The sequence below is a fragment of the Lipophrys pholis genome (genome assembly GCF_963383615.2).
Source record: "Lipophrys pholis genome assembly, chromosome: 15".
NCBI lineage: Eukaryota > Metazoa > Chordata > Actinopteri > Blenniiformes > Blenniidae > Lipophrys > Lipophrys pholis.
The window spans coordinates 26,145,809-26,171,402 of record NC_137642.1 but is presented as its reverse complement, the minus strand read 5'-3'; the positions used below and the strand labels follow the sequence as shown (position 1 = coordinate 26,171,402).

Below are 25,594 nucleotides of genomic sequence, written 5' to 3'. Positions count from 1 at the left end.
TGAGGGAGTGAAACGTGACGGACTCGGGGCCTCGAATGGCTCGGTTCCTAGAAAGGCCGCATGAGTCCCGGATAATTATATAACAGGAGATGGTGTGAGTGTCACAGTCCAACTCAGTGAAGACGTGACAGGATCAGCAGATAAGAGACGGAGGAAGACCGCCTTCAATGGCCTCCAGGTGTAATAACGCCGTTATCAAACGATCCGATGCCACATCGGGGAGGAATAAAGCGTTCGAGTTTGAGCCACTCCTTTCCAGAGTTATCTCGTCTCATCAGACGATCCGCATGTTTCATATTGTCGTATATCCTGAAACTACGAGCTGCTCCAGGTCGACAGCCTGGCTCAGAAAGTCACGTTGGAGGAGGGATTCGAACCAGCACACGTCTGATTTTCACTTAAAAATCTAAAATCAGGACTGATGATGAAACATAAACAGGATTTTTTTTCCCCCCAGGGATAAGGTATTTTTACATATATGTGCAAATATCACATACATAAACCAATATCGATATAGTCCTTACACACACACACTTACTTAACATGCCTGAAAAGGGGTAGTAACAAGTAAAAACTTATCAAATACTGCAATCCACAACACGTAAAACAGAAACGAGTTACTTTCATTGAACAATAAGTATTTTCACACATTGAAAGCTCACCCAGACTTTATGCACGTGAATAGATTGTGAATAGATGAAAACCTCAGCAGGAAAGAAACAAGTCTCTTTTTTGTTTTGTATTTCTGGACGTTTTATTGATCCTTCAACCATCCTGTCCACAGCCCCTTCAAAATACAGATTACAGTAAAATAAGTTAAAACAACGCTCTTCCAGGCCTGTGAAACCAGGTAAATAACATTTCCCTCCACTCCCTGATGGTGTCCTTCTGGGTCCCCCCCCCCCCCCTCCTCTTAATGTGGTACAGTAGCTCCATGATGAAGTCAGGCGTTGGTGATTGTAGCCAGGCATTTTCACACCGCATCTCCGCAGGGTGGTCGACTTTAAAATACATCAATACACATTTAGAACCCACAGCCGTGAGAAGGCAGACAAACAGCATGTCACCCTTAAGGACCGTTTCTTAAAACAAGTCATTATTATTATTTTTATTATCATTGAACTTTGTGTTCAGTGATCTAATCTGCAGTAAATCAACTTTAGCACCAGTTAACCAGAAGATTTCCACGCCGAGTCGCTTTGATGTAACGGACTTGTTAAAATGGGGTTGATGACTCTCAGCCAGAACAAAGAATGCAGCGAGTGTTCAGATGAAAGGGATCAAAGTGTTATGTTTGGTCACTTGAGAGGAAGTAGTGGGATTACTTTCTGCCAGGAGCAAAAGTTGGTGGGGTTTTTTTTTTCCCGCCCCTCATCGTACAAGTGACTAAACATAAAACTGCACGTTTTCGATATCGAAGTGTCGGTTGAGAAAAATAGACAAGCAAAATTACATTAAATATTGTGACGCTCTTCAGCTGTTCACGACGTCGCCGACTTCAGGTACGCCACCAGGTCTGTGCGCTCGCCCTTCTTCTTGATGCCGGCGAAGATCATTTTAGTTCCGGGAATGTACTTCTTGGGGTTCTCCAGGTACTCCATCAAGGTGTCATCACCCCACACGATACCTGCAACACACACACACACACACACGATAAAATGACACGGCAGCCAGGTACAGAGTTCAATACACATATACAAATATAAAAGCAAATTATAATGTACAGGTAAAAATAAATAGTGATTATGTTGTTAACGTCTTACATTTTAATTACTTTTTTTATTGCTGTCCACACTGAATTTTCATTATTCATGTTTTGAAAGCCGCTGTGACATCCTGATTTTCCTCTCCTTTCCTCTCCTTTTATAAATCTAACAGTATTAATATCTATCACAAGACGGATCAGACAAAAGTAATCACTTCCTGCTGAAATTCCTGTGTTTCACTCTTCGTTGTGAAAACTTTATTGTCCCCGGTTCTTAATATTCTTGTCAAACTCTCTTCCCACGGCAGGAAGCAACGCGAGTCTCATTCATTACGAGTCCAAACAAAAACCAACAGATTGGCGTCGTTCTGTCTGTCCAATAAAAGCCAACAGGGAAACATAAGATAGTAGAAATTAAAAGAAAGTGTCTTTTTACACAAAATACAAATATGTAATAAATCATTTATTAATCTGCTTCCAGTTTATAAACTATTTACTTGGGAAAAGTTCTAAGTCAATTTAAAACATAAAATCAAAAAGCAAGACTTGATTCATTCATCAGTCTGTAGTTTGAATTCTGTGAGTCAAACTATTCTTCCTCCCTGCGCTTTCAGTTCCCGTCCACAGACGCCATGATTGTGTTAGAATTTTAAATACTTTTGAGTGAGTACAATGAAAGATGTTAATTTGCATTGCCTCCTCGTCTGGCGAGAGAACTAGCCGCGGTTGTATTTTTCAGAGCGTTGTTGAATCCCTGGCGGACTGACCTTTGCTCTTGTTGGCGTCTGTGTAAGAGTATCCCTCCGCCTGGCCGGTCTTGCGTCCGAACAGCCCCCAGAGGTTGGGGCCCACCTTGTGCTTCCCGCCGTTCTCGACGGTGTGGCACTGAGCACACTTCTGGACGAAGGCCTTCTTTCCCTTGTTGATGTCTCCCATAATCAGCTGGAGAAAGTCAGAGGAGAAGCCATGAGGGGAAAACGTGTAAACACGAAGCAGCTCCACTTCTATTCATAGACTCAAGTTATGAGGCGTTCGCTCATCTGACAGACCGACGCCATGTTGTGAAGGTCGTGTAAGGTGACTTCCTTCTCACGGTTGAGTCACAAAACAGCCCAGCCCCCCCCCCTACAGTGGCATCCCTACAGGGTTAAACCAGGAGAAAACCCGAGCAGAGGAAATCTGCTCCAGCGCTGAAGCAGGCCGGCCGGGGAGGCCTGGAGGCTCAGGTTACTCCACGACCGGCTGCCAGCTCCACAGCGTAAACACGGTGTGATTTAACACAGCAGCTCCAGGGGGAAGCAGCTTTAAGGAGAAGGTCTTATCTGGAGGAGCCGCCGATAATGGACTTACACACAAAAGGTGCACTAATAGCATGACCTTGTGACAAAGCCCACGACGGGTTTTCTTACACATTTCAAGCCATTGAGAGACTGTTCACCGACACAACTGCTTGACCTTGAGTCCTACAGTTTATAACGTCTTCTGATGCACCTTTCAACAGGTTGAATGACCATTTCTCTTCCAGGTTTTTAGATGTCCCTGCTACCAAGTCGTGGTATTGTTTTATTCTTGTCAAGTACTTTGTAACATTAGAAAGAAAGATGCCGTGCAAATAGATTATTAAGCTACAAGTCATCCTCAATGTGTCCATACATATTTGAACAAATCAACCAAACGGGCACATTATGTAACAACACACATGATAATGATCAAGTTAGACAGCTTTAACTACATCAAAATCGAAATGATTAAGAGAAAGGTATGTTGCAGGATATTAATTCACCACATAGGCCTTAAAGTACAATATTTGTGGAAAAACTATTGGTTACTTTACGAAAAACATAAATGTAAAGGTAATGAAAGCATTTCAAGCCTAGGACATGTTTTCTACATAATTGCAAAAAAAGAAATTCCTTCCAGGAAACGCTTAGAAGAATGTCGAAATCCAGTGACAGTGGGGGAAACATTTAAATGAAACACCGCTTCTTGTCCTAACGTGACCTATCCTGATGTAACGGTCGCTTTAATATATATTGAAAAATACAAATGTGCAAATCTTAAACAACGTTTATTAAGCTTGAATAGTCAAAAATTAACACTGCCGAGGCAAAGTTGCGTCTCTGTGGTGTTACAGTGCAGAGATTTGATGCATTTCGACATTTTGTGGCGTTGCGCGGGCTGCACCTTGCGCGCTGCACCAGACTCGCCGTAACGTGAGCTCATCCTCTCTAAAACATGGCGGGCAACCGACTGACTGGCATCCTCCACAGGGCAGCATCAAGGACACACGGTTCCACACGCCAAAGCAGCCCTCATACACCGCCAGCCAATGTCACGTCAACACCGGGGTTTGGTCTCGTATCGCAGGCCCGCTGAATCGGAGCGGAGCCCGGCCTGCTAACGTGAGAACAGCCGCGGATGTGTCTCCTCCACACGGACTGTCAAGGATGCTTCAATGTCGGTGTCCGGGATACCACCGCCGCGACATTAACAGACATTATAACGCTTCCAATGTGCCAACCGTAGCCTCAATATGAACGCCCATCAATAAATAACAATAAAATGTTGAATTACACTCGTATAACGGGCCGAGTTATTTAACGTCAAGCCGAGCTATTCACCAACACGGACGCTTACGTTCAAACTCCGCAGCATCTCTTTCATGCGACCCGAGATCAATTTGAGCGTCAATCAACACACAAACGCAGTCTGCGTGATACCGCAGCTCGATAATAAGGTTTAAAATGTACCTTTTGAGTGACGTCTGTGGGGTTAAAGTGTCGCGATTGAGCCTCCTCTCGCTGCTGACGGGCGCTTTGTGGCGGTCGTAAAGAAGGTCACTTCACTTTAGAGGCACCGGCTTCTGACGTCATCGCACAATCACGTGCTGGAAGATTTCCTCGCAATCCTGACGTGGACTCTTCCATCCGGCCGCGTCTCATTTTCACAACGGGGCAGATCCTTCTCTGTGTCACTATTTTAACTTTCTCTGAACGAAAACCAACATTTCTCCAGAACACACGTCTGAAATCACAACTCTTGGCGCAGTCAAGTCGATATCAGCTATATAAAGCGGCTTATTAGAGGGTCATCTTGACCAGGGTGGGGCGAAAGGTTGTGAAAGGAAGCGAAAAGGGAGTATTGGTACGAGCCCTTCCATCATTTCGCGTTCCTTTGGGGGTCAAAATGCACCTGCTAGAGTCTCCTTATAAGGAAACAAGACAATTCATAAAATATCTTTACTTAACGGGACAAAACAATTAGTTTGGCAGTTGTTTGTAATTCCCATAAAGGAAAATTCATAATGTCTGTTTATTTATCTATCTATCTATCCATCCATCCATCCATCTATCTATCTATCTATCTATTTTCCAAAGTGAGAATTTCCAATATAGACAGTATTAAGATGTATTTTATCAATGCTGTGGGAATAGTGACAAAACAAAAGTGAGAAAGTTTGATACTCACGATAATAAAATTTAAGTAAATGGGGAAAAAAAGTAATGACTATAATGAAAACTTAAATGTAAGTTAATTAGATTTGAACTGTTCTTTTGTTTTTGTTCTTCTATCCTAACCTTAACCGAAGGGTCGATTTATCTAACTTCATTGTTATGCGTAACGATGCTTACTAAGCCACCAGTGCCTTCAAACGGTTCTCCTCAGGACACTATAGCACTAACAGGGTGTCAAAGTTTGTTCTAGTTGACGCGGAAAACCTGTCACACTTCTTTTGTCTCGTAATGTAATCGTATATGTTTGGACTTCCATCAGCACATGATGTCTTGTACAATGCGTCGGTCATCTTGTCATTTGAAATAGTTCTGTGTAACTCTTGCTATGTGACAGATATTCATCTGAAAATACAAAATAATATAATTATAATGAAAATCTGTGCTCATCTGCTTAAGCAACAAATGTTTACAAATTATTTATCATTGACCTAGTGTTGTAGAACTCGAGACCACATTTTCAAGGTCTTGGTCTCTGGATGCTCTGGTGTTGGGTCTTGATTTGGTTTTGGGTTAGGTGGTCTTTACTTCACGACTTCAACACTACACAGACCAGTTTATTATTCTGTTTTGAAATCATTTTAGAAAATACCCAACTAGCAGAATCGGACCGCCTTTGAGATATCCAAGTGAAAATGTTATGTATCAGCAATTAATATACTATCACAATTATTATTTTTTTTACAATATATCTTTTTTAAATTTAGTTCTACTATAGTTGATTAACGGGGATTTTTTTGTGTTTTTAAAAAAAGGAAAAGGTCGCTGATTTGGTTATTCAACATAAGGCAGTTATAAAAGTTCTCTGCGGCATCCTTTTGTAACCACACAATAAGTGTTGAGATCTCCGACGCTGCAGGGGGCAGTGAAGGCAACTTACCTTCTCCGTCGACTACAATAGGCTTTGGTGATACCTTCAAGACCATAGGAATTAACACAATCAATGTAATTCAAACCAATCCCGCATTTAGCCATCCTTATTTCAAACAACAACAATACATTTGACCATTATTATTATTTATCGGAGGCCCTCTCCAAACTCTAGAAGAACTGCACAGTTCCCACTGCCTCATAAAAGCCCACAATCAGGGACAGCTCACACCCTGGACACTCTCCGATTGAAATGCTGCCATCAGGCAAACGAAACAGGGCCAATCAAACAAGTACAAACAGACTCAAACACAGTTTTTACCCCAGTGCAGTCACTTTACCTAACACAACAAAAAAACAACTAATGTGCAATATATTGTATAAGGGACCAGTGCAATGCAATGCACTCTTGTGTGTGTCTGAGTGATGAGTATCTGTTTGGCTTTAGCCCTCTATTTTTATATTTTAACAGTTTTTATATGTACGTTTATCTTTTTTGATGATGCACAGATGGGTTGGCACAAACTCGTATTAAAATACAATTTCTATTCTATTCTATTCTATTGTATTCTCTATATTTTATTACATTAAAACGATCTCAACTCCCTACTGCAGAGATTTAAAAGGTATTAAAAAACTGTTAAAAATGTAGGAATTATTGGGTTAAATGGGAACACATAATTAATTTATAAAATAAACATCTAATTTTATGAGATTTCAGATTCATTCAGTGGGGATATTACAAGCGGTAATTTCGACAATACAAGTTATGTAGAATGAATCTGTCTGTCTTTCTGTCTGTATACGTGCGTAAGTAGTTTACATATGTCGAAAGTTTCAAATCAATATAGATAACATCTTTTTTCTTTTTGATATGTATCTGTATTTTGTATGTATTCAACATGTCTGAAATTACTAAATAATTATGATTAAAAAAAACTATTCCCTAAAATGGAAACTGGAAGCTTAGTTTTTACTTTATTTGTGCAAGTCAAATTAAATATAGTGGAAATAATTGGAATAATTATTTAATCTTTCTAAAAAAATAAAAAATAAAACAAAACAAAACAAAAAAACAGGACGCGCACTGCGTCCCAAGATTCCGAGGAGCACTTGAAGGCAACACGTACCCCGCAGCCGTTTGTCAAAACGCAAACATGGACGAATATCCCAACAAACAATCCACCGAAAACCTCGACGACCCTCCCAACAGTCGTCTCTTCGTGGTCACTAGCCGGTCCATCACCGAAGATGAGCTCCGGGACAGTTTCGCTCGGTTCGGGGACATTCAGGGGATCTGGGTGGTCAAAGACAAGCAGACAAAGGAGTCTAAAGGCATCGCCTACATCAAGTTCGCCAAGTCGTCTCAGGCCTGCCTGGCCATGGAGGATATGCACGGAAAGGTGGTGCTGGAAGGGACCAAACCCATCAAGGTGGGGTTAAACGGCGATATTTACCTCGGGTGTGTCGTTTTTTATCGTGTGTTTGTCGAAAAAGATGGATTATAAACTACTTCCGGTCGTTAGCTTGTTAGCACCGTCACTAGCACTGCTACTAGCAGCGCATGCTAAAGGAAGCGCGCACGTTTCTCTAAATACGGATTAATAATCCACGAAGAGAATAATCCCACACATGACACTTTCACACACTAATAATCTGGAAACATATACATTCATTCAACTTTTAGTTCCTTTTAGGTATTTTCAAGAAGTATCAACATTTCGCATTTGAAAGAAAAAAGAATTCCCCACATTCTTAGAATGTAAAAATAAAAACCGTTTTTTTTTTTAATTTATTGAAGACAAAGCTGATTAAATCAAACGTTTCTGACACAAACTTATGGTATCCTCCTTTGCGAATGTTGTCGCTTTGTCATTCTTCATATTTTGTGCCACCTAAAGGGGCGTTGTGTTAAATTATGTCTGTCTTACACTGGGGGGCAGTAATGAGCCACTTTCCTGGCTTTTCGAGTTTTGGGTTACATTGACGTGTTGCCTAATCTGATGATTTATATTTATAGACGCCGTTTATACGATGGCGCTTCAGGTGAAAATGCCTCGTTTTTTGCGTTGTTTTTATATTCACTCGGACTGTTCTGAAAGTTTAAGGCCTCTCACTGTGAAAACTTGTGCTTTCTCTCTGCTGGTATCTTACTTTTCTTGTTCTTTGTGTACTTTTAGGTTTTTATTGCTCAGTCCAGAAATTCATTGAGACACAGAGATGTCGAGGACGAGGAGCTGACCAGGATCTTCGTCATGATCCCCAAAACCTTCTCGGAAGAGGACCTCAAAGACACATTCAAAGTACTTCCATCTGATTTCAGTATCCATTGTAATATTTTCTAGTATACTGAAGGTGAAAATGCAGCGTGCGGCCAACACATTCCTGACCTTGTTTCATGTGCGTTTATCTTCCAGGAGTACGGGGAGATTGAATATTGCGTGATTATCAAGAATAAGTTCACTGGGGAAAGCAAAGGTCTCGGCTACGTGAGATACTACAAACCATCGCAGGCTGCTGTGGCCATAGAGAACTGTGACAAGAGTAAGACTGGAGCGTAGACCTCCACGATACCGCAGACTGTTTCTGACTCTTTCATGGGTTTTTGTGCCAAACGGAGGTGTTGTTGTTATTAGCTTACAGGGCTATCCTGGCTGAACCTCGTAACAAAGCCGCAGTAACAGATGATTATAACAGTGGAGGAGGTGGCGGAGGAGGAGGAGTTGGAGGAGGAGGCGGAGGAGGAGGAGGACCAGGACTCAGAGGGGACTACGGTGGCGTTCCTGACCCCAATATGAACCAGTATGGCTACCCCATGGGTAAGTTTTAATAATTAAACCTCCAAGTTCATCTTGCCTGCACAGATTTTTCTTGCACCACGTAAAACATCACATCCCACAACAAAGCATCTTATCATCTTCTGCAGAGAAGATTCTTTTTGTCTTTTTTTTAAAGCATAAACATTTCTACCATTTGAAATGACGCTTCCTCGTACAAAAGACTTCAGAAAATCCTGACGCAGCAGATTAGACATCCAAATCTGTGGAAACGTGAAATCCTCAGATCAAATGTAATGTGACCGGTACTGGTACTGTTCATGATGTTTCCTGCAGCTTTCAGCTTGCTGGTTTTTTTTAACAGCGTCAAACTCCCGGTCTGCTGATGCTCCTCTCACTAAAACAGTGTCGCTCCAGGCAGGTAAAGCAGAAACGGCTGATACATCGATGAAAACGTGTATTTTTCACACTTCGGAAGGTCGTCTGGTTTTAGCTTGCAAGCTTTAACGTTTGATACTCCTGAATGAGAGCGACTCCATCTCGACTTCTGTTTGGGGCTCCATCCATTAAAACGTTGCCCAGTCAGAGACTTTGCGCATTGCGCAGGTCGGGGGCGCTGCACGATTAAATCCATACTACACTCTGGGTTCACGTCCGTGCGCGCTCCATAACGGAACGATCCCGAAAATATCTTCACTTCTGCTGCCCGCCGTTCTCCACCTTTCCTCAAGTAGTTTATGTTTCACTTCAGGAGCTCTGAGCCTCTGGATCTGTATTTGCTTTTAAATTGGGATTGTTCAGACGAGGAGACGGAGGATCTTCTCACACGAGCGCCCAGTAGCCCTGGAGCGTGAGCAGTCGGCGCCCACAGGTCGCCTGTTTCCCCTGGTAACACATTCAGATCAGTTGCTCAATGTCACGTTTTCAGTAAACAGCGTCATGGTAAAATTATATTTGGTTACTCATAGAGGTGCTTTTACTCTGTTCTAATGGAGTTGATGTTCTCTTAAGAATCACTGAAACAAACCGTCTTGTGAAAGCTGTATTGTATTCTGAAATGTGCACGGATGTTTCTCTTCTCCCCGGCTCCAAACCAGCGAAATACTCCCTCCCCCAGCAAAGCCTTATCTGGTGGGAACGGGTCGGAATTTGTGTGAACGTCAAGCTGAACTGTCTGTTGTTGGTGAAACTCAGAAGCTCAGATGCGAGTGCTTCCAGCCCCTCCCTTCTCTGCTCGCTTACTTCGCAAAAGTAGATAAGAGTCGCGGAGCGCAGCTTTGGCCAGACGCTCTGTGGAGGACTCATCTGTGACTCTGTTTTTGTTGTGTCTCTTGAGGCCTCAATGAAATATTCCGGACAGGAAGACTTTGTTCCAAAAAGCAGCGTCGGCAAGAAAAAAAATCCACAACAACAGACAACCGAAACACGCTAAAGTTCTCCCGTCTCACTTGAAAACGTTGTGGCGCAAACGGAGCTTTAGACACGACGACAAACTGCAGAAAAGTGGAATTATATCCAAAAGTTTAATGACCAAGATCTGAGAATCCCTTAGTCAAGCTGTGCTCTCTCTCTCTCGCTCTCTCTCGCTCTCTCTCTCTCTCCAGCTGATCCTGGGAACTACCAGGTCATGGACTACCGCTCTAACGACTTCACGCGGATCCTGATGATGTCGACGCGGGCCGCTCTGTCCCAGGAGCAGGTCTTCTCTCTGTTCGACATCATTCCCGGCATGGAGTACTGCGAGCTGCAGCGAGACGCCTACGGGATGAGCAAAGGTGGGTTCCTCACTTTTTAAGTCTTTTTATGGGAGTCAAAGTAGAAGACGCCCGTCCAGAAGTAGCCGAGAGAATGTTTGTTTCATTCATGTTTGGGGCTAATTTAAGGTGGAACAAGGTGCTTTCAGTGGATCTTCGTGCAGTATTTGTGTTGAAAGGTTTTTTTTGAGCAGAAACTAAACTGAGTTGAGGTTATGAATTGGTCTTTATCTCTACAGTCCGACTGGGGAATAAAGAATTAAACTTCCAAGTGAAACAAGTCTGCAGGGTCATTTATAAAAGTGTCAAGTGTTTTTATTTGTGAAAAGAAATGTCGAAATACTGATTTGAATTGAAAGTGAGCAAAAAGTTTTGATTATTGTTTTCTAGTTAGGCGACTTAATCCTTTTAGTTTAGATAGAACTGAAGTTCAATGCAAAGTAACTTGAAGAAAAGCAAATATTATCTCCAGAAACGGCACTGAAAAAGGACATTTTTTAAAATGTGTATATTTTTAAAATACCTTGCAGGTCACGCTCTGATCCGCTACAGTAATCTGGGCTCGGCTGTTTACGCCAAGGAGAAGCTGAATGGATTCGAGTATCCGCCCGGGAACAAGCTGGTGGTCAATTTTGTTGATGACGGAGAGGATCGGAGCAGGTACGTCCTCACCTGCACGTCCTGTAGGCCACGTCTGGCTCCTTGTTAAACCTGAATGTAGAGCGTTCAGTTCACTTCCAGCTTGATTGTTGTTGAACATGCCTGGATACAAATACCAGGTGGTCGTTTTATTGTCCCATCGGAGACAATTTTATACAAACGATAATTCATCAGCTGCATCAACCATAAACTACAAGATAACATACTCCTAAAAACAGAATATGCTGAAGTAATCTGCTGTTTAGTTGAAGTAAAACCACCAGTGTGTAAAGTGAGGCTTTAGGATGCTGCGCAGCTTTCTATCATGGGCCTGGCGCCCCCTGGTGGCCCAACAGGCACATTTCATCTAAAACAAACCGCAACACTTACTGGTAAGGACTTTTTAAATTAATAAGCCTGCTCTGTGTGTGTGCGTGCGTGTTTGTGTGTGTGTGTTTGTGCGTGCGTGCGTGCGTGTGTGTGTGTGTGTTTGTGCGTGCGTGCGTGTGTGTAGCCCTGTAGGTCGCATGGCCATGCAGTTTGTAGCCACTCAGATGATGTCTTCAGTCTGGAACGGACCCTCCTCCAGCCAGCAAATGAAGCCACCAGTGAGTTCATTCAATAATAACTTTATACACCTTTTTTCATACATCTGTTATAAGAATTAATCAAAGAGACATTTCCTGTAATTTTGTAATTGTGCCCAATGTGTTCTCTAATTCTGCATCTCATGTAAATATTTTGAGTAAATGAATTTCGGGACCCATTAGGCAGCAGATTGTTTGTGTGTCTTTAGATCTCGACTCAAACATTGACAGGTTGAGACAATCCATTCATCATGATTTGCTACTGATCCTGTCAAAACATTCTCTTAAAATTCACACACTGAGTTAAATAAAGCCTAAATATTAATCTGTTCTTGTTTTGTAACTGATATAAAAAATCTCATCCATTTTTCCAGTTGGAGTAAAGTCCAGTTGTTTAAAGAGTCTTTTTGCTTCAGATGCAGCAGGGCTACTCGGGCATGTCGCAGATGTCCCGGGTTCAGACCGACGTGAGCCTGCCGCCCCAGAAGAAGCTTGCCCCGCCTGACAGCAAAGCAAAGGAGCGCTTGTTCGTGGTGTTCAGCCCCTCCCCGCTGCCGCCGGACATACTGGAGGACGTTTTCGGGTAAACGTCCAACTCGCTCGTGAATTATCGTTCTCGATAACGACACTGGCTGAGAGCAATGACGAGCTGAATACACAGGCCGTCACAAACGCTAAGAATAATGGCCCATTAAACACAAGGTCAAAGGTTCAATCGATTACGGAGGTAAATTCAGCCTCTGCAAATTTCCCTGGATGAGAACATCAAGCTAAGTGCTCAAACGACGGCGTAATGATGCCGTTAAACGATTGATGAGATGTTTCTGTCTCCGCAGTCGCTTCGGTTCCCTCATCGAGGTCCATCTGGTGCCCGGGAGGAAAGTGGGATACATGAAGTACGCCGACAAGCAGGTGAGACTCGGGCGCTCCTCAGCGGGATTAGGGTCAAAGGTTAAAGGTTTAGAAATGAACTGGGCTCTACGTGACGCTCAGGAATAATTGTTAGTTTTAAAATGAGGAAGAACCAAAAGAAATGTTCTTCTCTGTTTATCAAACTGTCCCTAAGCAGACTCGTTTCAGTAATTATATGTCTACGCTTACAATAACTAATAAAAGTGTGCTGTAGGTGGCAGCAGTGAGTCACTTTTCCTCAAAGAATCATCTGCTTGTGTGTGTTGTTGCATTTTATTTTCCCATTCAGGTTATTGTCATCTTGTTATGTCACAAAATGAGTGAATTGATGTGTTAAGAAAAATGGCAAAAATCTATAACAGCAGAAGCTCAAAAAGCAAAAAATTCTAACATTCTTCTGTATTTTAACAATTTCTAATTCTCAAGAGAACAAAGTGTAATGAAGAAAGAAGTCGGAGAGCAATCTCAAAACTCCTGATGCGTTCAGTCCAACCATCAGTATTTGTGTGTGTGTGTGTGTCTCAGTGTGCAGACGAGGCCATGGCGGCGCTCCACGGCCACGTCGTCAACGGCGTGAAGATGAAGGTGATGTTGGCCGATCCTCCCCGAGAGGAGTCTCACAAACGTCCTCGTACCTACTAGAGGACGGAGCGGTAAGTGTCGCATTCTAATAGACTCAATGATTGTTGGTCAAACACATCAGAAGAGATCAAAGCTTTTCCACTTATGACATCACTGTATCAGTGAAACACAGGAGGAGACGTTAACTTACTGCATGCTGTTTGGTCAAACCAGGATTTCTGTAGCGTTTGACCACGATGTATTCAGACCTCGTCTATACCACAGCGTCTCGGGTGAAAACGCATCGTTTTTTTGTTTCAGGGACGTTTTGCATTCACACCTTAAAAAAAGAGTGGTGCGTGGTGCGCAGGACTAATTGCGTCACTTGAGGAAAGTTGTGTTTCCCCCCGTTTCCATGGTTACAGATTTCAAACATTCAGAAAAATGTGTTTTTAGTTACTCCGAGCACAGTTGCCGTGGAAACGGGACGCCAAAACAATACGGAGGTTTTCCGTTTTCACGAGAGACGTTGTGGTGTAAACGCCTTTTTTTAAAAACTGTTTTAAACTCTCGGATTGTTTTTTCTCTTCCTGTGAGTAACGCTGCAGCTTCTTGTTCCCCAGGCGACTGTTGTCATGACACAGTGACACCTGACCTGACAGACCGACCGACATCAAGACCCGTTCCCGACCTCTGACACGACCTTTGACCACCTGTCTGACCCTACCACTCGTCAGTGACCATGCTGCGACTCAGTAACGTAACGCTTGGAGTCTGAGGAACGGTGGGAATTTTGTGTAGTTCATCACAAGTGTCCTGTTTTTAATATTCTGAACCATGAAACAGAGTAAACCGCTTTGATTTAAGTTTTGTTCGGGTGTTGGAGCCTCTGTAGAGGCGGCAGTCTCATGATAAGCTGAGGAACAGGATGTGTAGCGCAGGATGTGTCGTAGTTCAGCTCTTTTTTTCTTTCTCTCCTGCTACATGTAATTCAACACTGAGCTCAGTTGACTGTGATGCTTTTCTTGTTTGAATAAAATTCTAAAACGATAATCCGGCATTTGTCTTTTATTACTGCTGTTTTGATTCTTGGATTATTTTGATGAAGTCAAAGCATGAATTCCTTCCGTCACTTATTAAATAAATATGCTCTGTTATCTTTTAAAGCGGGGTGTCAAACATCAGGTCCGTGGGTCAAAACCACCAAGCAAATGGTAAATATTGAGTAAACCTTTGAACCAGGATGCTTTTTGTACATTGATGTGGCTTTTCAGACCCATCCAATATGGCGGCTGGTTAATAACATGCAGAGGAAATGGACTTCACTTATAGGGCTTCATACTGTTAATCGCATCCACCGGGGGCAGTTTGGGGTTCAGTGTCTTGCTCAAGGGCACTTAAACATTTGGACAGGGAATTTGGGAATCAATGCTGGAACCTTCCGATTGATACGAGCGCTCGACCAGCCTCACGGTCTTTGTTAGCTTAAGCAGCGTATAAACGAGCTTCCTGAATAATTTTCCTTCCTACAGTCATAAATGATTCTGGAAAACTTAAACTGATTTAAGACTTCAGATTGAGACCCAGTGAAACTGACATTAAAAAAGAAAAGCTAGACACTGGATGTACAGAGATTTTATTTTTCTTCTTCTGAGGCAACTGGAGAATATTATTTACAATACAGGGCTGGCGATGGCCTTCAATCTGGTTTCAGTTCACGTGGATTCCGGACTTCTTTTGAAAAGTTACGAGACGTTTCTGGATCCGCTCCAGTGGGACACCATCTTCAAACTTATGCATTTAGCATGAGAGGGAAGCTCTGAGCACACCGCTGCCGTCAGGCGCCAGAAACAAAAAAACACCTACCGATGGTATTGGACGCGTTTTCATTTTAACGGGAGCGGCGCGGCGCGGTTTCACCCCTCCCCCCACCCCCCAAAAAAAAGGTAATTGTATGCTGGAAAGTTTGTAATGTGACATGAAAAGTGCACAACAGCAGATTGTGGAACATTCACGATGAGTTGGCCGTGGTGAAATCTGGACTCCTGAAGGAGAAGAAAAAGGAGGGGGGGGGGCGGAGTCACGATCTAATCAGGCTTTATTACTGGAGTCTCTGAAGTTTAAAATCATTCGTCTGGTCTCTTTGATGTTCAGCTCCATGCGTCTTGTCAGTCCGTCCCTTTTGTCATTTAGTCCATCCTCAGTCCTCCAGAGCCAGTGTGTTCAGCTCCTCGTCCAGCTCCTCCAGATCCTCTCCCGTGAACAGGTTCTCGTCCACGGGAACCTCCTCTTCTTCCTCCTCCTCATCCTCCTCCACCTCCTCATCCTCCTCGCCCGCGTCCTCCCCGGAGAGCCCGTTGGCCTCTGCGCCGCCGCAGGCTCCGTTCAGCTGTTCGTCTGCAGAGGGGGTAAAAAAAAAACAAAAAAAAACAACAACAAGTTGCCATGGTTACCGACGCTCAGTGAGGAGAAAAGGCGCCGGGTCGGGTCGGTTCCCCTACCGTGGTCCATCTCGTGTTTGTTCGCCTTGCTCCTGGAGGCGAACCGGTCCCCCGACGCCACGGTGATGCCCGTGTTGTCCACCTCTTGTGGAACGAAGCGCGACAAGTCTATGTCCTGGATTTCTCCCGCGTCGATCTGCAATGAAGGTTTTTAACAGCCGGGTTTAGATCGGGAGTTCAGTCCAGGTTTATCCTGAGTGGGTCGGACTGGTAGAATAGAGCCAGGATAACCTTCGAACTGAAACTTTTTCTTAGTTGTGTTGCAGACTAGACGCGATGAAAATGTCTATTTTCACGAAAACCAAACAATTTACTACAGAAAATGACTCCTATCTCAACATGAAGCCAATTTTTATAACATTACCTGGTGAAAATACAGTGAAAAAGATATATTAGCAGGGAGCCCCGCCCCCTTTTTTCACTCAATTAAAAAGTCACAGAGCAGGTAGGGAAAATAAATGAATAGATAAATAGTGCAACAACCGACTACAACTACATCACCAGGTAAATAAATACCAGTAATTCCCCACCCCATTCGCCCCCCCCCCGGGCTGATTACCTCAGCCTGGTCGTCTTCGTCTTCTTCCTCGGCGTACTGAGTGTCGTCGGCCTCGTCGTCGTCGTCGTCCACCAGCTCGGGGCGGAACTCGAACACCTCGCGGCCGCTCACCTGCAATCACACGCGTTAAAGCCGAGGGACGTCGCACACGGACGCAAAATAAAAAACCCCACGTTTTCAGCTGCGCAGCCGGACTCACCACGAGCGACTTCCCAGCCTTGAAGTCGGCTTTCTTCTTCTCCATCTCCTCGCGGGCTTTATCCACCTGTGAGCAGCAGGAAGTCCCACGTTAACACACGTGTGGAACGCAATCCGACGCCTCCGAAAGAACCGTGACCGAAACAGAAACCGTGATCTGACCTTCTCCTGCCTTTTCCTCTTCTTCCAAGCCAGGAAAGTCTCCAGCGTGATCCGGGTCACGTTCACCCCCAGCGCCGCACGCTGAAGAGAGAGAAAAATCATGATCTGAGATCAGGAGTAACGAGATCACATGGCCCAGGCACAGCGCAGGTAAACTACCGGCAAGAACAACGACTTTAGGAAGAACAGATTGAAGCTCTTTTAACACGACGACTGTATTTTCTAAACTCGAAGTCACGTTTATACTTTGGCTGCGACTATTTAGATATGAAATACACCTACACATACCATGTGTGACCACTAGTAGTCACTGCTACAACACCGCCACCACAGAAAAACCTTCATGACTACTGGATTTAACGGACACGGTGAGAAAAGCATCTTCAAATGGATAAAATGAGTGCAACAGATCTCCAAAAGACTAATAGCATTAGCAAGAAAAGCTGCATTTCGCATTTTTTTTTCTACGTGGAGAATCACAACAGCAGATTGTTTGTTTGTTTTTCTTTTAAATAATGAACTTTAAATGTCGCTATCGTCTCCTGCTCCTGATGTGATTTATGTGTCGGCACAGCTTCATCTTCTGTCATGTTTAACTTCAGGTAGCTTAGTGAAGAGCTGAGCTCCTGCTCGCCCCCTGGTGGTCGGCTGCATTAACAACTTCAATGATTAGATTTACATAAAAATGTAAATAAAAAGTTATTTACATCAAATTTTAATTCCGCCTTCAACTCAACTAGGTAACTTGGAGCAAACCTCGTCTCATGTGTAACGCGGCGACGCCACACCTGCATTTTATCGTCCTTTTAGCGAAACACGGGGTTTCTACTCTCCTTTGCACCACCTCTCACCTCGTTCTCTATCAACTCCTCCAGCGAGATCTCCTCCTCTTTCTCCTCCTTCTTCTTGTCCTTCTTCAGGACGAAGCCCGGCGGCAGCGCGTGGCGGTACATGCAGGTGTCGCCCCCCCCTGGACACACCCAGAACCAGCCGTACTTATTGTTCTCGATGGCGTCCAGGAAGTACTTACACACCTGTGGACCAAACGCCAAGTCTGTCAAGCCGACCGACTCCCAAGCAGGAAATTAATCTTTCCCACTTTCCACCAGAGTGAAAGCGCCAACATCATAAAGCAAAACTCACGATCTGTGTTTTGGCCTTCTTCTTCTCGGCCTCGCCGTGTTTTTTGTTGATCACTTCTTCCAGCTTCTTCTCGTCCCAGTTCTCCATCGTGTCTGCGCACCAGAGAAAACAAACGTGACGTATTAAACCCGGGAGTTAAACACAGAATATCCTGAAGCTTTCAGCTTCAAGCAGAACTTTGAAGGTCACAGAGTGTTTTTCCTCTCTCCATCCAATAAACGTTTTAATCGTGAACGAGGGCCTTTGAAAGTTCAAAATGTCAACGGGAACAATGATCCACAGAAGAAAAAAACAGAAAAGCATCAGTCAGTTTAGCCCCGATATCCAGCAGAGATTTACACTCACCTTTCTCCAGCTCTTCGTCTCTTTCATCCACGTAGAGGCTCCTCTTCTCACACTTCCTCTCCATCGACAGATCGTGGCTGAACTTGCACTTGTCTCCTTTGGTGCACTGGCCCTGCTTAAAGAACGCACACAGCACCGACTTTGGATCCACGCCTGCGCAGAACACACAAACACGGACAACGGGTTAAATCACCTTGTACACAAGTCAGACTCAGGGGCCTTACATGAACACGACCAGAAGTTATACAACTTGTTTACACGATGAACTAAAATTGCAGATATGAACAACTTGAGTGAGTCGTGATGGTGCCAGCTCAAATAATCCCACTTGCGCGTAACATGAACTCCAATTATTTTCTTAAATATTGCAGAACTACAAACACGTTCAGGTTATTAAAGCAGGCAGCTTGATTCCATAAGGTTAATTCAATCCTTAAGTTACCCCGGCATGTTCAATTCAAGCCAAAATTTTCTTATCTAATCAAATACTCTGTTACAGGATAAAATTATTGTGGCCGTCTTTATCAAATTTGCTTAACAAAATCTTTTTATTCTAGGATTCCGACAAAACAAAATTCAACAATAAAATCCAGCAGAAAGCAGAAGTTTGCTAGTCATTACAGTTTCTTCCAGTACTTCCACAGTGCGACCAAACAAATTCAAATCAAGATTCACCACATCAGTAGCACCAAACAGTAATGTTGAAGAACTGACACGAGATTCGGGCCACGCTCGCACGACAACCTTTCAAGAGAAAACGCATCCGTTTTTGTTCCAGAAAAATGTTTGTCACCCTGAGCACTTCCATATTTATGGCTTTTCCAACTTGATTGGAGGTAAACTGCTGAGCTGGTTACCTTTGCTGACTTTCTGAGCCACGACGACGGGTTTAAAAAGCTCGTTGAGCTCGTCCAGCTCCTTCTTCTTGTCCAGTTTCTTACCGCCCACGTCGGACTGGGCCGCCTGACCACAGAAACACAACTTTAACATGTAGTTATCACGAGTAGAGAATACAATCTGTTTAACAATTGAAGAGAAAGAGCGAGGACACAGCGCGATGGGGCGTCCACCGACCGATCGGGTGCTTTGTTGTCCATATTTGACTTGATGGGTGACGTTTTTGATGAACTTCTGCTGCTTGGCCCCTTTCTTGTTCTTCAAGCCAAATGTTTTGTCCTAAAAAAAACAAAAAACACGAGTTTTATAACCAAATTCAATCAGTCTTCCTCTAGTTTTTGACTCATGAACAGAACAAAACATAAAGTCGGAAGTTTCTCTGGTGATGCATTGTACGACATAACCGCACTAAACACATCCTCAACTTTATCAGAGGCTCTTTATTTAACTTCACAAAAACCCAGTGAGATGATGCATTTTGTTCAGGGCTTTTGTTTTTATTCCCGGAGCAATGGCACGATGCTGAAGCTGCTGTTGATGTCGGGACAATCTGACACGTGTCTAAACTGAATGTTGGCACAAAATTCATGATGATAATCTATTCAGTTGTCATTGCAACTTACAATGTAGTCCTGCATAAGTCGTAGTTCAGATGCTCTTTCACAAATGGGATTTGAACCGGGTTCACCCACCCACACACATTCAAGAGCAAAACTTTGCAGCACTTTTCAATTAGGATTTGCTTGATCATCTTCTCCTTCCTCACACCGATTGTCTGAATGATGAACCTCATCACTGGCCTTCCTCTTCACCCCCCCCCCCCCCCCTGACGAGACCACCCCCTCCCGACCTACGAGACTAAACCATCTCAAGTTTGTTTCTCACTTTCCCACTTAACCGTGAGCTGTCCAGCTAATCCTTAATCCTGTCCGTCTTGCTCGGTCCCAGTTGAGACTTCAACATTTCCGGCTCTGCCATCATCAGTTCAGCTTCCTTCAGTCTGTGAAACTTCAACCTAGACGAAGCCCTTCCCATCACAGATGCCTCCATCCTGCTTCACACTGTCGATTGACCTAAAGTACATAAACTCTCGCCTCCTTGCATCCTGCACTAATGGCCAGAAAGGTATTATTTTTCTATCTGATTAAACTTCTTCAAATATGAACAGATTCTTCTATAGGACCAGTTCAAAACAGCCGTTTCCTCATTAACTGAGAGTTTTGGTTCACAGGTTAGTGCTGATTGCACTTTTTTGTTTCCAAGTAATTCAGTATTACTTCAATAAGGAAGGCTGCTTCCTCCCTCTTACCGTTACCATAGGCTTCTTTTTTTTTTAAATCACGTGCCATTACAGCTGTGACCAAGCTTCAAACCTAGGATCTCTTGCACAAAAAAGTACAACAATACTCCAACATAACTGGATTACCTCTGTGTGCTGTTTAATCTTTTCCTAGCCCACTGTTTAGTCAGTACTTATCCCAAGATGTACAAGAGTCATTTCACTTCTTCTATTTCCTTTAGCATTAACCCATCTTACTCACAAATAACATGATGTTCTGCTTGTTTATGTCTCGGCTAAAGGATCCACATCAGTCAACATGGAATCTGTAGACAATCAGCCGGAGGCTAAACTTTCAGCTACAACCAGATAATAACACATCAGATGTTCTTCCACTCAGTTAAACTCCCAGATGTGACATAGCACACACGATACAAACTTCTCATCTCGACCACCCTTATTTATATATATTTACCACTTTAAACATGAACGAGAACACAGATAAGTTTGTTTACCGAGAGGTAGGTGTTTATAAAGCCTCTATTATCTTAATCGAACAGCCCACGTCGTCATCATAACTATGCCTTAACTTTAATGGCCACTAAACAGGAGAACTGGACTCCAACAGCATACAGGGTGTCATTAATACTGAATATATGGTTGAGTTAGAGAGACACGAGCACATAATGTGGGGAAGCGTTCAGTAATGCAGTAATCAATGAGAAAATATTGGCTATTTATAGTAAAAGAGGCTGAATCTGTCCCCACATCAGCTCATGGAGGCCGGCTGTAAACAGGCCTGAAGCCCGGCGGGATGAGGCCCGCTCACACAGGAAACCGGGCCGATAGCCCAACAAACTTCACAAACGAGTGATTGTCCCAAACTTTAAACAACAACACAAGAATGAGCATCCATCAAGCTTACGGGGACAAGTGTGGTTATAATCTGTGGCGTTGTGGCCCTTCAGGCAGAATCGCCACCATGCTACTACGTGTTAGCACTCCTGTCACCTGGTTTTCATCTGGGCAAAAACGTCGTTCAGACCTCGAAACTGAACAAGTATAAAGCTCGAAATGAGAGATGAGTAACTCAATAATAATAATTGTTCTCCGCTCCCGCCCCCCAGAAAAAGGAGCGTTAAAAGTTCACAGGCTCGCATCAGTTCAGGCTTCGTCGGGCGGCGTGTTAGCTTCACAGCTAACACCGCGAACTCATCTAACTTTTACCTCGATAATCTTTTCCTTTTTCTTCTCTTGAGTTTTTTTATTCCCCACTGCCGGGGCGGGCTTCTTCGGAGGCATGTTGGCTCAAGGTGGAGCAGTACAATATATGTTTAAACGTGGTGGTTGGGATGCAGGCTGGAGAGTCAACTCCACATTACCCGGCTGACGCGAGCACGACGCGGCGGCAGCGGCGCCTAGGCCACATGTGTTTGCTGACCCGTGACGTCATCACGCACGGCTTGACGCCGCATGGGTAATGTAGTTCACAGAGGAAAACATGACCCATCAGTTGAGCACGGAAACTTTGTGCTCAGACATTATTATTATTATTATTATTATTATTATTATTATTATTATTATTATTATTATTATTATTATTATTATTATCATTATTATTATTGTTGTTGTTATTAATATTATTAATATTATTAATATTATTATTATTATTATTATTATTATTATTATTATTATTATTATTATTGTGGTTGTTGTTGTAATAAATCTCCAAAAACTACGGAAAAAATTCCCATACTAAACGGATTGGAGAGGCACCTTATGGAAGAGATCAGAGGTGATCAAAGGAGATCACACCTGGAGATGCTGAGATCAAAGGAGAGAGGCAGGCACACAGAATTTCCTCTGGGATATTCTAGTATTACATCGTTATCATATACTCAATTATGATTAAAAGTAATCTATGCAAAACTCTGTCAATATAAGCAGTTTTCTCCATTACTAATCAGTGTTGGTTACTTTCGAATTACAATTAAATTGCATCATCACGAGCAGACACTTAATTTATTTACATTTATAAAATATCTACATCCAAAGTACATTTCTGAGACAAATGATAGTGTACAAAAAATATACTATATATATATATATATATATATATATATATATATATATATGCAGTTGTAGTCGTTGACCATTAGGTGTCAGTGTTGTTTTATCTCCCAGTTGGAGTCAGACGAGCATAACAAAAGGCACTGACTTGTTCAGTGGTCAAGTATAATCAAAATTCCAACATACATCCTCAGGGAGAGTAGGCTTGATATCATAAAGAGAGCATAAACACAGAGGCTGTGATATTTGAAAAATCTAATTGAATTGTTGAATTGTGACAAACAGACAGCAATACAGTGCTGTAAGTGTCTGACTGTTACGAAAATTCATTTCAAAACCCTTTGACTGACCGTGTTCAGGGGAAAGATTCTGATCAAATAATACATCTTTCATGCCACGATTCTTTAAGGAGTCACTTTGATTTACAGTTTAAAATGTCAGATTCACACCACATGTTGGATTCAGGGGACTTGTTAAAGGAAATGGAGGCATGAAGTCCAGAAAAGCCTCCTGTCGAGTTCAGCCATGATTGGATGACTTGATTCAGCTCATACTAAGAAATCATGAGGGGAAAAAAAAAAAAAAGTGTGGTGCATAAAAAGGGTTGTTAGATAGCCACCATCTGGCCCGCCAACATGTGAGTGTTTTTATTAGCGTTTTCATCTTTTTAACAGTTCAATTAGGCTCATGGTTCATCAAAACAACCCTGGGTTTGACTTTTTGATTGGATTTGATTGTTTGATGATTGTTCAGACGTGTGCGTGTGTGTGTGTGTGTGTGTGTGTGTGGGTGTGTGTGTGTGTGTGTGTGTGTGTGTGTGTGTGTGTGTGTGTGTGTGTGTGTGTGAACCCCGTTTTCACCACAACGTTTCAAGTGACAACGCATCGTTTCTGCGTTTTCGTTTCAGAAAGGTTTCGCGTTTACGCTGCAACATTTTGAAAACAATCTCTGTTTACAAGGCAATGTTAAGACTTTTGTTTTGGCAAACACTTTTGTTGCATTTTTCTGTCAGCTTACACGACATTAGCGGTCAGTGTCACTGGAAACACAACTTTTTGAAAACACTTTGACCTAGTTTCCGTGGAAACCAGAGGAAAACACAACTTTCCGGAAACGCTCAATCTCAGAATGTGTGAAGACGGAGGAAACTCTGGTCCTGGTCCTGGTCCTGGTCCTGGTCACCACGGCTGTAGTAACTAGTTTCTGTGCACATGCTCAGTTGCTGGACAATCAGAACAATGCATCATCCGTGGTGTCATGACTCCCCGTCCATATTCACCTGGGACTTGGTAGTTTTTATTCTGACAGTCACCGTAATAACAATCCAACTTGGTTGTCTGTCCAGTAGAATGTCCGTGCTCAATGTGTGTGTGTGTAACTTCATTACAATAACAACCAACAGCTCCCACTAGTGGCCCAACAGGAAAATGACAGTTTTCATCATTTCTGCCATTTTCGTGGGAACGAACATCATTTTCAGAATGTTGTCATATAAACGTGAACATTTTCTAAAATGAAAAAGCAAAAATTATGTGTTTTCACTAGAAACATTGTCGCGTAAACGAAGCCTCAACAATTCATCTGACAACACCTAATCCATTCCTAACTCACACACCGACAATGATGTAGTTAGTATGCCGAGCCACGGGAGGGCGCTGTCGCTCGATTTTGTAATGAAACCACTAAGACGTGTGCAGAAAATAATACGCTATAAACATGAACAAAATTGAGAGAACCCGATATTGGAATGGACTGCTGACGAATCGAATGCTATCAGCGGAGAGTCTCAGCTATGAAACTACCGATATGGACGATAAAATAAAATAATAATACAGACCGTGAATCATGCCACTATGGGGGCCGCCATGTTTGTTTACTGGCACCTGAGCAGAAGGAAGTATTTACAGTGAGGGGAGGTGCGCATGCACAGTGACAGAGCTTTGTCACCTCCGGAATAAAAAGGTGTCCACTGGTGTCGCATAAACCGACAACCCTGAAAGTAAAAAAAAATTTGCTGATACACTCACCTGTGTTTGTCGCTCGAGGCTCTTTTAGGTGGAGCAGGAATAAAAAAAAAAGAAAAAGACCCCCCCCCCCCCCCCCCCCCCCCCTTTTCCCCCGTTGTAACCAGAAGCATGACACGACATCACGGCTGCAGGGCGGCGGGCCAACCAGCAGGAGTTTCGCCGCTTCAGCGCTGATTCAACTTGATTTAATTAGATTTCACTTAAGTTACTAATGTGATTTCATTTGGCACATTTGACATGTGTGGCCTCCATCCACAGGCCGTCTCACTCCATCGGTCAGTCCACTGTTCTGTGTGTGTGCGTGTGTGTGTGTGTGTGTGTGTGTGTGTGTGTGTGTGTGTGTGTGTGTGTGTGTGTGTGTGTGTGTGTGTGTGTGTGTGTGTGTGTGTGTCCCTACAGCTGAAGTGGGTCACACACGCCTGCTCTATTTGGACTCTTATTTGCTCTGGTGTCTTCTAATGAGCTTTGTTTTTTTTTTCCGAGGGTATAAGGGACAACATTTACTCAGTTTGGGAGCAGCCCACATAATAGCAAGTACTAGTAGTGTGCTTTAATGAGTCCCACAGTGAGACGGAGGATTTACTCTAGTAACGGCGTCTTTGTGCTGCGAACGTGTTACCAAGCCGTGTGTCTGTGTCGGTTCTGCTGCCCGCTCGCTGCGCCGCTGCAACTTTAGTTCATCTGATTCTGAGGTATATTTACTTATTACGCGTTTTTGCCTCCCAGCCGTGCAGTTCAGTTACCTGTGGATGTGTGTACGCACACGCACGCAACCACAAATATATTATGCATGCACACACACTCACACACACACACATACACACACAGGGCCTCTCCAGCATGCAGCTTAGTCTGATGTGTGTGTGTGTGTGTGTGTGTGTGTGTGTGTGTGTGTGTGTGTGTGTGTGTGTGTGTGTGTGTGTGTGTGTGTGTGTGTGTGTGTGTGTGTGTGTGTGTGTGTGTGTGTGTGTGTGTGAGAATATTGCGTGTGTCTACGATAACCTATATTGACACTATCTGTTACCACTGACTGCATGGCTGAAGGCGAGATTTAAAGGCAACAGAGGAGAATAATATCGCCTCGAGCAAACTTTCC

The 25,594-nt window shown here is 43.3% G+C and overlaps 3 protein-coding genes across 5 annotated transcripts; 1 reads left to right on the top strand and 2 right to left on the bottom strand.

Moving 5' to 3' along the window:
* Positions 1-738: 738 nt before the first annotated feature.
* Positions 739-4,587, bottom strand: cycsb (cytochrome c, somatic b). 2 transcript variants are annotated; one of them, XM_080482405.1, is made up of 4 exons: positions 4,456-4,570; positions 2,473-2,647; positions 1,454-1,627; positions 746-1,001 (listed from the first exon to the last, which is right to left on the bottom strand). In XM_080482405.1, exons 2-3 carry the CDS (start codon positions 2,639-2,641, stop codon positions 1,482-1,484), a joined length of 315 nt encoding a protein of 104 aa, XP_080338531.1. In that variant the 5' UTR covers positions 2,642-2,647; positions 4,456-4,570; the 3' UTR covers positions 746-1,001; positions 1,454-1,481. The 2 variants fall into 2 exon arrangements, with proteins under 2 accessions (XP_080338530.1, XP_080338531.1); XM_080482404.1 differs by having other exon boundaries at positions 739-1,627; positions 4,456-4,587.
* Positions 4,588-7,200: 2,613 nt separating this feature from the next.
* On the top strand, positions 7,201-14,368 carry rbm45 (RNA binding motif protein 45). 2 transcript variants are annotated; one of them, XM_080481192.1, is made up of 12 exons: positions 7,209-7,520; positions 8,268-8,390; positions 8,505-8,631; positions 8,724-8,906; positions 9,229-9,285; positions 10,469-10,639; positions 11,149-11,278; positions 11,772-11,865; positions 12,261-12,427; positions 12,681-12,756; positions 13,282-13,409; positions 13,941-14,368. In XM_080481192.1, exons 1-11 carry the CDS (start codon positions 7,245-7,247, stop codon positions 13,396-13,398), a joined length of 1,521 nt encoding a protein of 506 aa, XP_080337318.1. In that variant the 5' UTR covers positions 7,209-7,244; the 3' UTR covers positions 13,399-13,409; positions 13,941-14,368. The 2 variants fall into 2 exon arrangements, with proteins under 2 accessions (XP_080337319.1, XP_080337318.1); XM_080481193.1 differs by lacking the exon at positions 9,229-9,285 and having other exon boundaries at positions 7,201-7,520.
* A 566-nt stretch (positions 14,369-14,934) lies between these two features.
* On the bottom strand, positions 14,935-21,836 carry zc3h15 (zinc finger CCCH-type containing 15). The gene is made up of 11 exons (XM_080482180.1): positions 21,629-21,836; positions 19,300-19,401; positions 19,083-19,188; positions 18,226-18,378; positions 17,881-17,972; positions 17,589-17,771; positions 16,738-16,818; positions 16,577-16,642; positions 16,378-16,488; positions 15,819-15,954; positions 14,935-15,714 (listed from the first exon to the last, which is right to left on the bottom strand). The coding sequence occupies exons 1-11, from the start codon at positions 21,701-21,703 to the stop codon at positions 15,518-15,520; spliced, it is 1,302 nt and encodes a 433-aa protein (XP_080338306.1). The 5' UTR covers positions 21,704-21,836; the 3' UTR covers positions 14,935-15,517.
* Positions 21,837-25,594: the final 3,758 nt, after the last annotated feature.

Excerpts from the sequence above, each read along its gene's own strand:
- cycsb (XM_080482404.1), bottom strand. The coding sequence starts at position 2,641 with ATGGGAGACATCAACAAGGGAAAGAAGGCCTTCGTCCAGAAGTGTGCT. Across the intron at positions 1,628-2,472 it reads AGACGCCAACAAGAGCAAAG|GTATCGTGTGGGGTGATGAC; the intron begins GTCAGTCCGCCA and ends TGTGTGTTGCAG.
- rbm45 (XM_080481192.1), top strand. The coding sequence starts at position 7,245 with ATGGACGAATATCCCAACAAACAATCCACCGAAAACCTCGACGACCCT. Across the intron at positions 8,632-8,723 it reads CATAGAGAACTGTGACAAGA|CTTACAGGGCTATCCTGGCT; the intron begins GTAAGACTGGAG and ends TGTTGTTATTAG. Across the intron at positions 11,279-11,771 it reads GACGGAGAGGATCGGAGCAG|CCCTGTAGGTCGCATGGCCA; the intron begins GTACGTCCTCAC and ends GCGTGTGTGTAG.
- zc3h15 (XM_080482180.1), bottom strand. The coding sequence starts at position 21,703 with ATGCCTCCGAAGAAGCCCGCCCCGGCAGTGGGGAATAAAAAAACTCAA. Across the intron at positions 19,189-19,299 it reads GACAACAAAGCACCCGATCG|GCGGCCCAGTCCGACGTGGG; the intron begins GTCGGTGGACGC and ends TTCTGTGGTCAG. Across the intron at positions 17,973-18,225 it reads AGACGAAGAGCTGGAGAAAG|ACACGATGGAGAACTGGGAC; the intron begins GTGAGTGTAAAT and ends TCTGGTGCGCAG.